Source organism: Penicillium antarcticum (genome assembly GCF_028974205.1).
Source record: "Penicillium antarcticum strain IBT 31339 chromosome Unknown utg000009l_segment0_segment0, whole genome shotgun sequence".
Taxonomy (NCBI): Eukaryota; Fungi; Ascomycota; class Eurotiomycetes; order Eurotiales; family Aspergillaceae; genus Penicillium; species Penicillium antarcticum.
In genome coordinates, this window is record NW_026695307.1 from 6914751 (window position 1) to 6928806 (window position 14056).

The 14056-nt window shown below is 50.8% G+C and overlaps 7 protein-coding genes across 7 annotated transcripts; 4 read left to right on the forward strand and 3 right to left on the reverse strand.

Moving 5' to 3' along the window:
* Positions 1-180: 180 nt before the first annotated feature.
* Positions 181-541, forward strand: N7508_010962 (dolichol phosphate-mannose biosynthesis regulatory protein; the record flags this gene model as incomplete). The annotated part of the gene is made up of 3 exons (XM_058469022.1): positions 181-183; positions 233-313; positions 359-541. The coding sequence occupies 3 exons, from the start codon at positions 181-183 to the stop codon at positions 539-541; spliced, it is 267 nt and encodes an 88-aa protein (XP_058316868.1).
* A 1061-nt stretch (positions 542-1602) lies between these two features.
* On the forward strand, positions 1603-4935 carry N7508_010963 (uncharacterized protein; the record flags this gene model as incomplete). The annotated part of the gene is made up of 1 exon (XM_058469023.1): positions 1603-4935. One exon carries the CDS (start codon positions 1603-1605, stop codon positions 4933-4935), a length of 3333 nt encoding a protein of 1110 aa, XP_058316869.1.
* Positions 4936-5478: 543 nt separating this feature from the next.
* N7508_010964 (HD domain-containing protein) lies at positions 5479-6168 on the reverse strand (the record flags this gene model as incomplete). The annotated part of the gene is made up of 1 exon (XM_058469024.1): positions 5479-6168. The coding sequence occupies one exon, from the start codon at positions 6166-6168 to the stop codon at positions 5479-5481; it is 690 nt and encodes a 229-aa protein (XP_058316870.1).
* Positions 6169-6692: 524 nt separating this feature from the next.
* N7508_010965 (uncharacterized protein) lies at positions 6693-7372 on the reverse strand (the record flags this gene model as incomplete). The annotated part of the gene is made up of 3 exons (XM_058469025.1): positions 6693-6865; positions 6922-7203; positions 7258-7372. 3 exons carry the CDS (start codon positions 7370-7372, stop codon positions 6693-6695), a joined length of 570 nt encoding a protein of 189 aa, XP_058316871.1.
* Positions 7373-8197: 825 nt separating this feature from the next.
* On the forward strand, positions 8198-11512 carry mph1 (3'-5' DNA helicase; the record flags this gene model as incomplete). Its single annotated transcript, XM_058469026.1, has 1 exon — positions 8198-11512. One exon carries the CDS (start codon positions 8198-8200, stop codon positions 11510-11512), a length of 3315 nt encoding a protein of 1104 aa, XP_058316872.1.
* Positions 11513-11748: 236 nt separating this feature from the next.
* On the forward strand, positions 11749-12872 carry cap2 (F-actin-capping protein subunit beta; the record flags this gene model as incomplete). The annotated part of the gene is made up of 5 exons (XM_058469027.1): positions 11749-11782; positions 11917-12296; positions 12381-12650; positions 12701-12748; positions 12799-12872. The coding sequence occupies exons 1-5, from the start codon at positions 11754-11756 to the stop codon at positions 12870-12872; spliced, it is 801 nt and encodes a 266-aa protein (XP_058316873.1). The 5' UTR covers positions 11749-11753.
* Positions 12873-13141: 269 nt separating this feature from the next.
* On the reverse strand, positions 13142-13716 carry N7508_010968 (mediator of RNA polymerase II transcription subunit 11; the record flags this gene model as incomplete). The annotated part of the gene is made up of 2 exons (XM_058469028.1): positions 13142-13582; positions 13639-13716. 2 exons carry the CDS (start codon positions 13714-13716, stop codon positions 13142-13144), a joined length of 519 nt encoding a protein of 172 aa, XP_058316874.1.
* Positions 13717-14056: the final 340 nt, after the last annotated feature.

The window sequence follows — 14056 nt, forward strand, 5'->3', positions numbered from 1 at the left end:
AGCTCGACTGAGGTTGCAAAAGATTCAAGGACAGGAGAAAGCTCTAGCGCGTGGACACGTGACCAGAGGACAGACAGCGGGAGGAGCTCCTGAGACCCTCGTTGTTTTGTCAAGCTCAGGTTTCATCGACGTTCATTCTTTTCCTTTCTCTGATTTTTCTGGTCACCACTCCTTATCAGAATGGTAAACCTGTCATCTCATTCAATGGTGAATTCCCGCTAACCGCGTCTAGCTGGGCCAACTCGTGGGATCCGTCATGCTCTTGGTCGCAACCGCGATCTTTCTCTACTACACCGCGTGGACCCTGTTGATGGTATGTAAATTTACCTTCAATGTCTACGTTTACTGACATCCGCAGCCCTTTGTCGACCCCGGCCACCCTCTCCACGACATCTTCCCACCCCGTGTTTGGGCCATCCGCATCCCCGTTATTCTCACTCTCTTGGGTTCCGCTGTGGTGGGCACCTTTATTGGGATTGTGATGATCAACAGCAACAAGAAGAAGGCGGCCAAGGCCAAGGCTGCTAAGAAGAAGACCTAAGCGCGACATGGACGTCACATCGGGGAGGATCGCTGTACCATCATACCGGAAGGATCTCAAAACAATCTTAGTTACCTAATCAGCCTTGAGCGCTTTGTCCATGTTCAGATAATCAGATGGTCAAGCCTAGTGTCTCAGCAAATGACAAGTTGCCTTTTGATCGTCATTCCGTGATGCCCCGTGACCTTGAATCCGCGATGACGCCCAGCCACAAACAGGGAAGAGGAATGGGACGGTTGGACTCGGCCTGTTCCTCTGTTGTCAGTTCCTTGGATTCATTAGAATTCACTTGGTTCCCTTGGAAGCAGTAAGGAGGCAAAGAAAGAGGTCAAAGGACCATGCAAGCCTCAGGTGGAGGCGTAGATGACTAAGCCCTTATCGTGGTTTGCAACTTTTGCCTTCCCCTCACCACAAGGGCCTTTGTAGTAACAGGATTGGAGGGTTAATGCAGTTAGCTGAGTAGTGAGAACCAGAGGGAACTCTAGACTCCGATCATGCTCCATTAGGGAATGACAGCATCAGCCCTCTGTCTGACTCAGGCACCCCCTTATTTCCCCGTACCTGTAACTAGTGACCTTCTCCCCTCCCCCTCCTCTTATCGCAAACCATAACATCATCGTCCATCTTGACTCATCCTCCTCTTTACACACTTGTGCTCTTCTGCGCAACCTCTGACTTTAACTTAGAACTGGATTCAACTTGTGCACAGCTTGAGACACAGCTGTACGCGTATCTTATCAAAGCTTCCCCGCGTCTCTAGAGTGATCTCCGCTCTAGATAGGCTGCCACCCGGTGTCCCCATTACTTCGTTTACCTGTCTATAATAGACAGTTAAGCACAGGTATGTATTTTCTTCATGGCAACAGGGACTGTGACTGATTCCCATAGTCACTCCTTTAGTGCCCCCAAGGTCCCGGCCGGCGTTGCTCCGGTACGGTACTCAGGAGCCACTTCAAGCAGAGCGTATACTCTGCACCCCGTTCTCAGGCCTCAGTAAAGGTCCTGAGGGCGGTCTTCCTCGTTGTTTTCCTATCGCCTCCCTACGAGGCATCATCATTTGAATGCCCCCGGCAGCACCTGACGATATCATCCGCCAGCACAGCCGGTCCCTTGAAGACGATAGTTCCTTCACTCCGGATACAAACCGAGTTTCAGAGCATGAGCCTAGTGGAAAGAAAAAGAAGAAGGCAAAAAAGGCCAAGGCCAAGGCAGCGACAGAGTCACCACCGGATGAGATGTATGTATCCGGTGATTGTTTTGTTCCGGAGCGTGCGCCGTTAACGCCAGAAACCATGTGTAGCATCCAACCATCTGCTCCACCTGTGGAGCCTTCCTCCTGCCCAGACCCACCCCTGGAGCATCATGTAAAACCATCCGTCATGATGCCGGCTCTCGATGCTCTTGATTCGCTCGATGAACCTGCAGACAACGATCTTGCCTCCCGAACGGATACCTGGGCTCAATCAGTACCGTATGGAAAGAGCCCCCCCACCGATCTTATGGATGGAGATATTCCAAATGCATCGCCCCTCAATTTTCCCACTATCCAGGAGAGGGGTGGATTCAGTGATCCCTCCTCGGCATCTCCCCCACCTCGAACCCAACCATCCAGTTATGGCAACGGGTACCGGAGCAGCATGCAATCACGACAGCAGTCTGTGGATAGAAGAAAGAGTAATTCTTATGGGAGTCCGATGAGCAATCATGCCCCTCTGCCTCACCTCCCCCAGCCACACTTCTTCGGAGCCCCGGAGATCGATATTCATCCGGTTCAGAACCGATCCTCTACCGATGGGAATTACTCCTTCTGTAGCTTTGAAACGCTTCCTACTCTCTCTCCCAAAGCCTCCCGAACTGGGACGAACGTCTTGCTAGTTGGGACTGATGGGGCCGTGGAGATCCTCGCAATCGAAGATCGTCGGACTCGGCTTGTAGGGCAGATCACTGGGTTGAACGGTCGTGTGATCGAAGCCAAGATCCTGTCTGGTCATTCATCCAATGATCCTTTTGCGTCAGCTCGACCTCACGTTGCTGTCATCGTTCATGGACCCTTGGGCCCAAATGAGGAGGAAGGTCGCATCTCTTCAGCAGCGTCGGATGCGAACGAGATTCCTCCTTCTACAGCCCGTGGCCACTCGGGCGACAGAAGACCTCCCGAAACTCCTCGGTTTTACCAAACACGAGTGGAAGTCTATTCATTCCGGACTGGTGAACATGTTTCGACTCTATTTGCAAGCAAGCCCGTGCCGTGTTTGGACAGTCTTCCTGGCATGCCTTCCTTTGCCCCGCCGCCTGTTGGTAGCTTGAAGCTTTTCACATCCAGTGCTTATATCATGTTGGCATCTGGTATCAGTGGCGAAGTCTATATTTATAGACATGCCTTATCTTCGGGACCAGGTGAGAGTGCCTATCAGTGTTTGGGTAAGACGTGGACTGGTATTCAGGTCAAGGAAACTCGTCGTTATTCCACCTCTTCGAGCTCCACCACTGATCCGGAGGGTACTCGCAACGAGCCTCTTCATGGCGGCTCTGTCTTTGAAAGACCAATATTAGCCGTGCAAGGAAGATGGTTGGCATTTGTTCCTCCGTCCTCGGCCTATCGAGGCTCTATCCACGGAACTGTGCCGCAGAGCTTGATACATGGAAAGGTTCCTGGACTTGAAACTCGCAGCCCTCCTACTGTTCCATCAATATCTTGCGCGACAGATGTCGGGGAGGGAGAGAGTTTCTTCGATAAAGTGGCAAGAGGTGTTGCTCAAGAACTTGTTAAAGGTGCTCGCTGGATGGGTGACCAAGGCATGCAGGCATGGAACAACTACTGGAATACTCAGCAACCAGGAGGCACCTCTCCACGTCGATCAGCGCAGGGGATTGATAGTCCAGCACAAGGATATGGACTATTCCCACCAACTCATGGTCACGATACGCAAGCATCCTCGGCTGTTGAACCCGACACTGTATCCATTATTGACCTGAAACGATTTGAGGATGGATCCGATATACGAAATGTGTTCACTCACCCCGTGTCGACATTCCAAGTTCCCAACGGTTGCAGCTTCTTATCCCTCTCGCCAAATGGCCTTATGTTATTCACGGCGAGTAAGAAGGGTGATGTGCAATATGTCTGGGATCTGATGCAACTCAAGCATTGCCGATCCATGGCTTTCATGGCTGATGACCAGGTTGGACAGAACCCTAATGTGCGTCAGATTGCACGATATGCCCGTTTAACCACGTCAAGCATCGTTGATGTGATTTGGACTGCACCAGTGGGTGATAGACTGGCAGTCATTACACGCAAGGGCACTATTCACGTTTTTGATCTACCTCGAAGCGCATTCCAATGGCCACCTTTCCGACGTGCACGGCCTTCTGTCAGCAAATCGCCGGCCGTTGATCCCATGGCGGAAGAGGTAGGCCAAACAGCGGGTGGTAACCCCTTGTCAGCAGCCATGAAGTTGGTGGGCGGTAAAACGCAACCTTTCTTCTCTGCCGTTCGGGGTCGTGTTCCCTCTGGAGGTGCTGCATTTCCTAACATGAGTGGATTTGCGCTGCCCTCTGCCGCGAGCGTCAAGAGTGGAAAGGTTGTCGCTGCCGGTCTCAGCAAGTCCATGGGTGCTGCAACGGGTACTGTCAATACCCTTCGACATGTAGGAGAGAATCGTCTGCATCTTCCCGGGCTCGCTCGAGACCCTACACCATCGCGAGTGACTTGGATCTGTACTAAAGGTCTTATATTCCTGGGGGTGGTGGATGGCGGATACTTCAAATTGTATCGCTTGAAGCGTGCTGTGTCTAGTCACAAGAACCGACAGCCACACTCCGTTGTTGGCCCCAGGGAATCCCAGGTCAAGTTGCCCGAGAATCTACAAAGCCTTTGTGGTCCTGCTCCTGTTGCCACGTTTGACCCGGAACTTACAGTCCACGCTTCTCTTGTTCTTCCTTCGATTCCCTCCCAAGCCAGTGCAGGAAGACCACTTTGCCAGCCCCTCTCACAGGCAGAGATTGAGACCAACACTCCATACCAGCCGTTCCACACGGATCAACGAGTTGGCTTGAGTGTCTTCTCCTCCGGCAGTGATGCAAGCGAGCCTAGTGGACGTTGGGTTTTCGGGAATGATATCCCCATGACCAAAGTACACCTGAGATCTTTCAACAGTTCCAGTGACGACCATGGAGATGATGAAGATGAGAATGCCGCTATTCACGGACACTCGTTTGGAGCTGGTGGAGATATGGAAAACCTTATCACCCTCGGGAACAGCACTGGCAATGTCGAAGAAGTGGTCATCACCACCCGCCGGAAGAAGAAATACTCAGCCCCATTGAAAGCCGATGACGGTTTCTTCGAAGATGACTGCGAGGTCCTCGACTTCGCCCGGGACCGCGTCTGATTCGATTGATTTACACTTGCATTGATTTAGAAATTGCGTTCGCGCAGCGTCGTTGATCACAATCGGAGTTTGGTGCTTTTCTATTTGCTTTTGTTCGTACATATCAAACCCTTGCATAAGCTCATACTATCTTTTTCGAGAAATTAGGTGGTTTTCGGCCCTTTGATTTATATTCTCTCTCGGATTGACGTTCTCCGCTTGATATTCACAAACCCAAATACCCCGATCCCCGTTCCAGCACTCAGTCCAGTCCAGCTTCAGCTTTCGGCGTTTTGTTTTGATAGAAGGGAGGATTTTTGATTTCGGTTCGTTTTGCTTCAGGCGATGGGTGGGCTATTTTACCCCTCAACGGCCCTGGCTAGAATGGAATACAGTCACCGTGTATTAAGAAACAAACAGCTGCAAAGCACCAAAAAAATACATTGATTTCGATATCTGTTTCAGTCTGTATCCACTTCAATTTGCATTTCTCTAAACAATATGTAAAGAACATGTCCCTGTCGAAATATATACTTCACTCTATACTCATGTTTTACATCAACATCAAATATGCATCTCATCCTCCCACCACCCCTTGAAAACTCTCAACCTCTCCGTCCTAATCTTAGCCATCTCCCTCCCAGTCTGAGTCTTCATCATCCCTTCCAACTTCTCCAATTTATCCCCAAAATGCTCAATCGAATTGCCCATCTCCCACTTGCCCTCTTCACAATATTTCTTCCCAACAGCACCAAGAAAAGTAAAACACCGCCCAATCCCAATAGCTCCAATGGCATCAAGTCGATCAGCATCTTGTACAATCGCCAACTCGCCATACCCCTCTGCAATGAGGTTCCTGATCACAGATGGATCTTTGCATTCAGTTGTATATGAGACATGCGAGACGACGGTTTGGACCCGACCTGCGAGATCTGCACTCGCGCCTTGGGCCAGGAGTGCGTGTTTCACCATCGTCGTTGGGTCTACGGCTTCTGTTCCAGATGCGGTGTCAAGTTTGGAGATGTATTTCCTATCGCCGATGTCATGCAGTAGGGCTGCTAGTTTGACTTCGGCTTCGTTGAATTGTTTTGTGGGTTTCTTGCTTTGCTCTGAGGCTAGGATCTTCTCTGCCAGTGCTACTACCCGGTGGACGTGGGCTGGGTTGTGGGAGGGGTCGTGGCCTGACATGCACTCTGTGACGAAGGCTGACATTGCGCTGTACAGCTTTTGAAATTCTTGGCTTGATGTGTCCATGTTGAGGTGCTTGTATTGTTGGTTTGGGGTGTGCTTGGTATTGGGCTGAAAGTTGTGAGTCGCGTATATCGCGTCGAATCTGCCATTTCCCGCCGCAGTCAACAAAGTTTGGCGGTGAACTATAGCTGCCTACTGCTGCCTGTATCAACTGAGGGTGCGAACTTGGTGCATAATTACAATTCACTGAATCCATTCTGATTTTACAACTCCCCTGCCGGGTTCGCAAGTCTAGACTCTAGACTGGACCCTGGATGTGAGGGTTACAGACTATGCGGGGATCGATCTACACAGAAATATTTACTGAAGAATGTCCAACGCAACCACACGAGTACTCCAAATCCAGAGAAGATTGCCAATCTAGGAATCAATTTTCATTCACAAGGCTCCAGAACCATATCCAAAACATTGTAAGTGGAAGAAAGTACAAAACAGGTCCACAGCTACCCCGAACGATCCAGATCCGAGGCAGTGATCTGCACCCACAGTATTACATAATGTTAGAACCAAGACCCATTGGTATGTGCTCATAGAGCAAAAGCAGCAACAACCAGACCGATCAGGCCGGCGGCTGAGGCACCGACCTTGACGGCGGCGTTGGTGGTTTGGGTTGAGAAGCCTGAGGAGCTGGTGGCTGTGCCGTCTGAGGAATCCTCGGTCGAGGTGGAGTCGTTGTTGTCGTTGCTGTCATGTTCCGAGGCTAAGACTTGTTAGTGGGGAACCTGGAGCTTGTATCGACATGGCTGTGAAACATACACTTGGAAGAGTCAGTAGTGGAGGAGTCAGTGCTGGTCTGAGTAGCAGTGGCATCGGTAGCAGTGCCGGTATAGGTAGAACGGGTGGCCGTGGGGCCGTTGCCACCCCAGAAGTGGGAGCTGTAGCAGGTCTGCTCGCAATCGGCGTACTTCTGAGCATCCGCAGGCGAGCCCTTACCCTGAGGGCAAGCGGCGACACAGCTGTTGGTATCGTTGGCCTGGTTGTCGCTGGGGCAGGGGACGTTCCAGCACTTGGCAATGCAACAGGTATCGGTAGATTCACCTGGATCAGCGTCAGTATAGATTGTGAAACAGGATCTTTACATATGGAACTCACACTGCTTAGCACACTCGACGGAAGGGTTGCTGGTGGTGGTAGAAGCGTCCGCAGTGGTAGTCTCAGCGACAGCGAAGGCCAGAAGGGCAGAGAGGGCAAGGACGTTGAACTTCATTGTGAATGAAAATAAAAGATTGACTCAAAAAATCAGAATTTATATGAAACGACAGTAGCGAGTGACGGATGTAGAGATAGAAAGCAGCAGAGGGAGGACAAGTGATTAAATATAGCAAACTGACCCTTGGAATTCGCCCCAGGAAAACCCCAGAGACGAAAAAGAACAAAAAAGACATAGCGCAAGTTTCCATTCGACATGTCTCAGGTTTGATTCGAGGGTTTGGGTCATTCGACCTCATTTGCAATAAAGCAAGACTCTCTAGCCGATGCACGGTGGGAACCTTGCTTCCCCAGAGGCAATTGAGGTCGATCGCCCCTTTCGAGCAGGATATTGTCCTTGTTAACCCTAGTATGAGTGGATCTGTCAGATGCAGAGGGGCGTTAGCGGCCGAGCAAGGGACCGCACTAGTTGTTTCTCTCCACTATGTTGCTGCCGATCAAGGATATTGTTACAGTCTGATCAACTCTCCTTTAATATTCCGTGGAACAGATGTGAGTTTCATTTAGAAAGTATGCTTGAGGTGTAGCTGTCCACGTATAGAGGATTTCCCTATAGTTCGGGATAGACATCTGTAGACCGTATGGGCCCAATATTCCACGATGTTGTACAGTATGCCCAGGACGCAGCTTGCAGAACTATATGCAGTTTGACAAAGTACTTCCGACGTGGTTCAGGGGTGCACTGTCTGAACTATACAGAAGTAGACTGCAGTAGATGTTGCAGGGTCCAATGCAAACCACACAAACAGTCACCTGATTTCGCGTCGTGTCGCGCGTCGAGGTAAAGACGGGACATAGTCTCGACCTAGGCTTTATATACGCAATGTCTGCGACAGACTCCGAGTCAGATTTTTTCGACGATGATGACTTTATAGTCCCTGATGAACCCGTAGCCCGGGCCGCCAAACGTCGTCGTGTTGAAGCTTCGAAGCGGGGAGAACGCGATGACCACGATGGTTCCTCAATCGATTCGTTTTCTGATATGGGCGACTTGCAGCCGCAGCGTGGAGATTCTGCGGGCTTTGATGAGTTCCAAGAGCGCCCTAAGAATAGGAGCTATGTGTTGAAACAGAACAACTTCCAAGAAAATATGTTCGTCACGCAACTCACGCAACCGTCTTCGAGCCCGGAACACATACGAGGTCCACGATGGCAGAAGCCTGTTGCGAAACTTCCTCAGCCGAAATTCGACTCCGCTGGACAAGCAAATGGACAGGAAAATGGACGGGGTGCTGGACAAACGGTGCAACAGGCGCATGATTATAACCAAGATAACGAGCTGAGGGCGGCTATTGCTGCTTCGTTGGACTCATTTGAGGAGGAGAAAGAAATCAGAGGAGCATTTAGCCCACCGAGTTTGGCACGGAATCCTCCCCCCAGAGTTCTCGCACTCCCACAACAGGCAGGCACGCATGCTTCAGCAGACGTCTCATTCGAACTGGATGACATACCCGACGACGCATTTGATACATCACCGTCATTGTCACCTGTAGCACGGCCTACTCAACCTCCACAACCTAGTATTGCTAGAGCACCAATTCGACAAGCGTACATGCGCCAGACAACTTTGTTTGGCATGACTGCAGCCCAGGACCCGGCCCCGCGTGAGCAAGACTGGGGCCCGCCAGACAAAGCCGAAGCTCCAACCCAACACAAACTGGTCAAAGATGCTTTGGATACCTGGGTTTACCCCACCAATCTGGGTAATACTCGAGATTACCAGTTCAATATCACCCAGCGTGGTCTGTTTCACAACCTGCTTGTGGCTTTGCCAACCGGTCTGGGAAAGACATTTATTGCTGCTACAATCATGCTCAATTGGTTTCGCTGGACGAAAGACTCACAGATCATTTTTGTTGCCCCAACCAAGCCCCTAGTTTCTCAGCAGGTAACGGCTTGTTTGGATATTGCTGGAATCCCTCGATCCCAAACGACTATGCTCACTGGAGGTGCCTCACCTGGCATTCGTGCGGAAGAGTGGAAAGCTAAGCGAGTGTTTTTTATGACTCCTCAAACTTTGATGAACGACTTGAAGACTGGGATTGCTGATCCAAAACGGATTGTTCTGCTGGTCGTTGATGAAGCTCATCGTGCGACGGGTGCATATGCGTATGTGGAAGTGGTCAAGTTCTTGCGGCGGTTCAACAATAGTTTCCGCGTCCTCGCATTGACAGCCACTCCGGGTTCGACAGTTGAATCCGTACAGGCAGTCATTGATGGATTAGACATCTCACGAGTCGAGATCCGGACCGAGAACTCGATTGATATCCGCGACTACGTTCACGATCGTAACATCGAAATCGAAACATTCGAAAACTCAGATGAGATGGTCTTCTGCATGGATCTAATGTCAGAGGCCTTGCGGCCTTTGCTTGATCAGCTTCGCACACTCAACGCCTACTGGGGAAGAGACCCCATGGGTTTAACCGCCTACGGTCTCACAAAAGCCAGGCAACAATGGATGCTGTCCGATGCGGGTAGAAATGCCAACTTCGGACTCAAAGGCAAAGTCAATGCCATTTTTTCTGTCCTTGCAAGCTTGGCCCATGCCATCGATCTGCTCAAGTTCCATGGCATTGTGCCATTCTATCGCCATGTCGTTCACTTCAAATCAGGCACGGAAGGACAGAAAGGTGGAGGTGGCAAATGGCAAAAACAAGTGATTCAAGACGAGAATTTCAAGAAACTGATGAGCCACATTGAACCTTGGTCCAAGAATCCGGAGTTCATTGGTCATCCCAAGCTGGAATATCTGAAATCGGTGATCTTGAATCACTTCATGGATAGAGGTGAAGGAAAGGAGTCCGCTGAAGGGAACGTCGAGAGTGCGACTCGTGTCATGATCTTCGTGCACTTCCGTGACAGCGCAGAAGAGGTGACGCGGGTGCTTAAACGATACGAACCCATGATTCGACCTCATGTCTTCGTTGGCCAGTCTAGTGCCAAAGGCTCCGAAGGCATGGACCAGAAGACACAGCTCTCGATCATCAAAGATTTCAAGAAAGGCACGTACAATACGATCGTGGCCACATCGATTGGCGAGGAGGGCCTAGACATTGGAGAGGTCGACCTCATCGTGTGCTACGACTCCTCGGCCTCACCAATCCGTATGCTGCAGCGAATGGGTCGAACTGGTCGTAAACGGGCTGGTAACATCACGCTGCTGTTGATGAAGGGCAAGGAGGAGGACTCTTACATCAAGGCCAAGGACAACTACGAGAAGATGCAACAAATGATTGCTAGCGGCTCCCGTTTCACGTTCCACGACGATCGATCTGCTCGAATCTTGCCTGCAGGAATCCGTCCAGTGCCTGATAAACGACAAATCGACATACCCCCAGAGAACTCTCAACAAGACCTACCCGAGCCGAAACGCAAAGGCCGAGCACCGAAGCGACCCCCAAAGGTGTTCCATATGCCGGATGATGTGGAAACAGGATTCACCCGCGCTTCAACCTTCACTGGTGATAAGCCTCAGCCCGCGAAAAAGAAAGCCGCCACTCCTAAAAAGCGGCCACGGATCCCTACACCTGAGCCTGTCGATATTCCTTTACTGGATGATGTTACTCTGACTGCCAGCGAGCAGAAGCAGCTTGAAAGCCATTATCAGAACATCGGAGCCACCTCTCCTCAGTTCATTCGATTCCCTCGCATTGATGCTTTCCCTAGCCTTCAGCTTGTTCCAAGGCCCACGAAGCTGGTTGAACATGGAGCTTTGACAAAGCGTATGATTTCAGCGTTGCAGAAAATGAACGAAGTAGGACCGGACTGTGATCGTCGGTTCAAAGATATTCTGGCTCGCCAACATCTGTCTTCTGACGAGTCCAGCCAGCCCCGGCCGAAATCAACCAAGAAGTCTAGAAGTAAGAAGAAAGATTTCAAGTCCCCGTCAAAGCCTGCCTCTCGAAAGTCGTCAAAGAAATCCGCGACACCTGTTGGCGGTGAGGTTTTATCCTTGTTGTCTCCCAATCAGCCAGATAGCGTACAGCGGAAGCTAGATCCCCTAGATTTCCTGGATGACGACTTCGATGATGATGACGATGACCTGCCGGATCCAAGCCTTCTCCTGAGCAGTGTGACCAAGCCTAGTAGTTCCCGAAAGCAGAGCATGGCGTTTGTTGACAGTGACGATTTATGACCATAGCGACAGGCGTTGGATACATGTGTCTGGATATGGATTCACCAGCTCCCTGAATGTACATAATAACAAATTCAACTTCGTACAATCACCGATTTATTCAGGCGGAACTGTGTTAAGGAGTTTTGTCGACATAGATGTTGTTAATTCCACGAGCGACATGAAACCCGCACGCACCTCCGCCTCAGATCACCGCCATCCCGCATTGCAACAGAGCTATGTACAACCACCCACCGCAACCATGGCCGATGCACAATTTGACAGCGCGCTGTGAGTAACACATCTCAGAATCCCTGATGAGAAATCAATCACCCAGCCCGACATCCATGCCACCATGCACACCCCCAACCCGACACAACCCCGCCCCATGCACGGGGAACAACCAAGCTGACCACCCATTCTAGCGATCTCCTTCGACGCCTAAACCCACGTGATACCAAGAAGAACCTCCAAGCCATCACCTCAATTGTCCCAGACCTTACCGAAGACCTCCTCTCCTCCGTCGACCAGCCCCTGGAGATCCGCCGCTGCCCCAAGACGAACAGAGACTACCTGCTCTGCGACTACAATCGCGACGGTGATAGCTACCGCTCACCATGGAGTAACGAGTTTGATCCCCCGCTTGAGGACGGGACTGTTCCCAGTGAGCGTGTGCGCAAGCTTGAGGTTGCGGCCAATGAGTCGTTTGATGTTTACCGTGAGCTGTACTATGAGGGTGGTGTTGGGAGTGTTTATTTTTGGGATTTGGATGATGGGTTTGCTGGTGTCATTTTGCTGAAGAAGGGTATGTTCATTCATTGCTCGGGGGGTGGAATTGTAATTGGAGGAATACCTACTTGAAATCGCGACTGACAACTGCTTTGGATAGGTGTTACCCCCGGTGCTCAGAGTTCTGGTGAATGGGACAGCATTCACGTGTTCGAGGCTACCGATCGCGCTCGCATGTCGCACTACAAGCTTACCAGCACGGTAATCCTCCACCTTGCTAACAAGACTGAGGCCCTGGGCGACATGGACCTGAGCGGAAACATGACTCGCCAGGTTGAGGTTGATCTGCCCGTGGAGTCGGATGGTAGCCATGTTGCCAATGTTGGCAGGCTAGTCGAGGATATGGAGTTGAAGATGCGGAATTTGCTTCGTATGTCCCTTGGCTCTGTTGGCTTGGAGTATGCTAATCTTGAAACACAGAGGAGGTTTACTTCGGCAAGGCAAAGGATGTGGTTGGTGAGCTCCGAAGTAAGTTGGGCATGCTTTAATAATTAAACAATATGCTAATTCAAACCCAGGCTTGGGACCCCTGTCCGACGCAAACAGAGATCGTGCGACACAGCGGGAGATGATCGCTTCTATGCAGAAGTAGAAGCAGTCCTTTTTATTGTCTGATAGTTGTCACTCGGCTAGGCCGATGACCTCGGAACTAGACCTGTTGCGTTCTCGTTTTGCATAGCTTAGTTCTGTGAACATGCTCGAATACTGGCTCATACAATTGCTAATCCGATTACTTGTAAATGGTCCTTGAACAGGACTCAATGTATTCTGGGGTTTCAATGTCTGTGGCTACAGAGACCCCGGGGTATCACATAAATGCAGAAATAAATCACCACCTGCGCGTGGAGCACCGTTGTCCCTTCAATCCTCCTGCATCTTCTCCGAATCATTGACCTTGTCCTGGCAGTGCGGGAGTGAAATTCCATCAACAAACTCCCGAGCGGCGGCCCAGATCTCTGCCTCCTTGTCCATTGCTGTTGGATCCTTCCGGCTGTTAAGCCGACTAACATCCATTGGGTTCGCAGAGCTCGATGTACCAGTGCTGGAGTCGGTCCTGGTGCTTTTGCCCGAATCGCTATCTCCTCCAAGGGCACCGGCGTCGTCTAGTGCGTAGACCTGGCGACGTAGACGAACATCGATTGAAGAAAGAAGAGAGAAGTATTGACTGGTGGCTTCTTTGAATCGTGCTTTGTGAGAGTCGAGCGAGCCATCTGCTGCGGGGCAGGAATCGGTTGGGACTGGCTTGGAGCTGGTTAAAGCTTGAATTGCGAGGCCGGCTGAGTGAATGAGCTTGGTCACATCCTATAAGACTATTTTTAGCAGCTGTTAATGTCACGAATTGTGTTGGACGGAGTTACTTTATCCACTTCATTGAGCTGTTGGATGCGGTCCAAATACGTGAAGTCCTCTGGCTCTGGTGGTGCTTTGTCGCTCATTTTGACTGATGAGAATGACCAGAAAGTAATAGCAGGACCTGATACTCCGTAGTCGGATTGAAATTGTAGGCAGAAGCTCCTCGAAGCCAGTTCAGGTAGTAGATCAAAAGTTGAGATATTGAAGGAGATCACGTGCCGAATCCGGGGCAGCTTGATAGGCGGTGAGGCTCGGAGACGCGATAGCAATTTCGACCCATCTCCGTCATCGCCAGGCCGACGCCTTTACAATTGACGCCGACGACTCATCGTTCCTAACCTCGTCGCCAATCCCAATCACTCTGTCGAACGTCACGCCTTGCCCGAAACCAATAACGAGGCGGATCCGACCACCTTTCGTCCA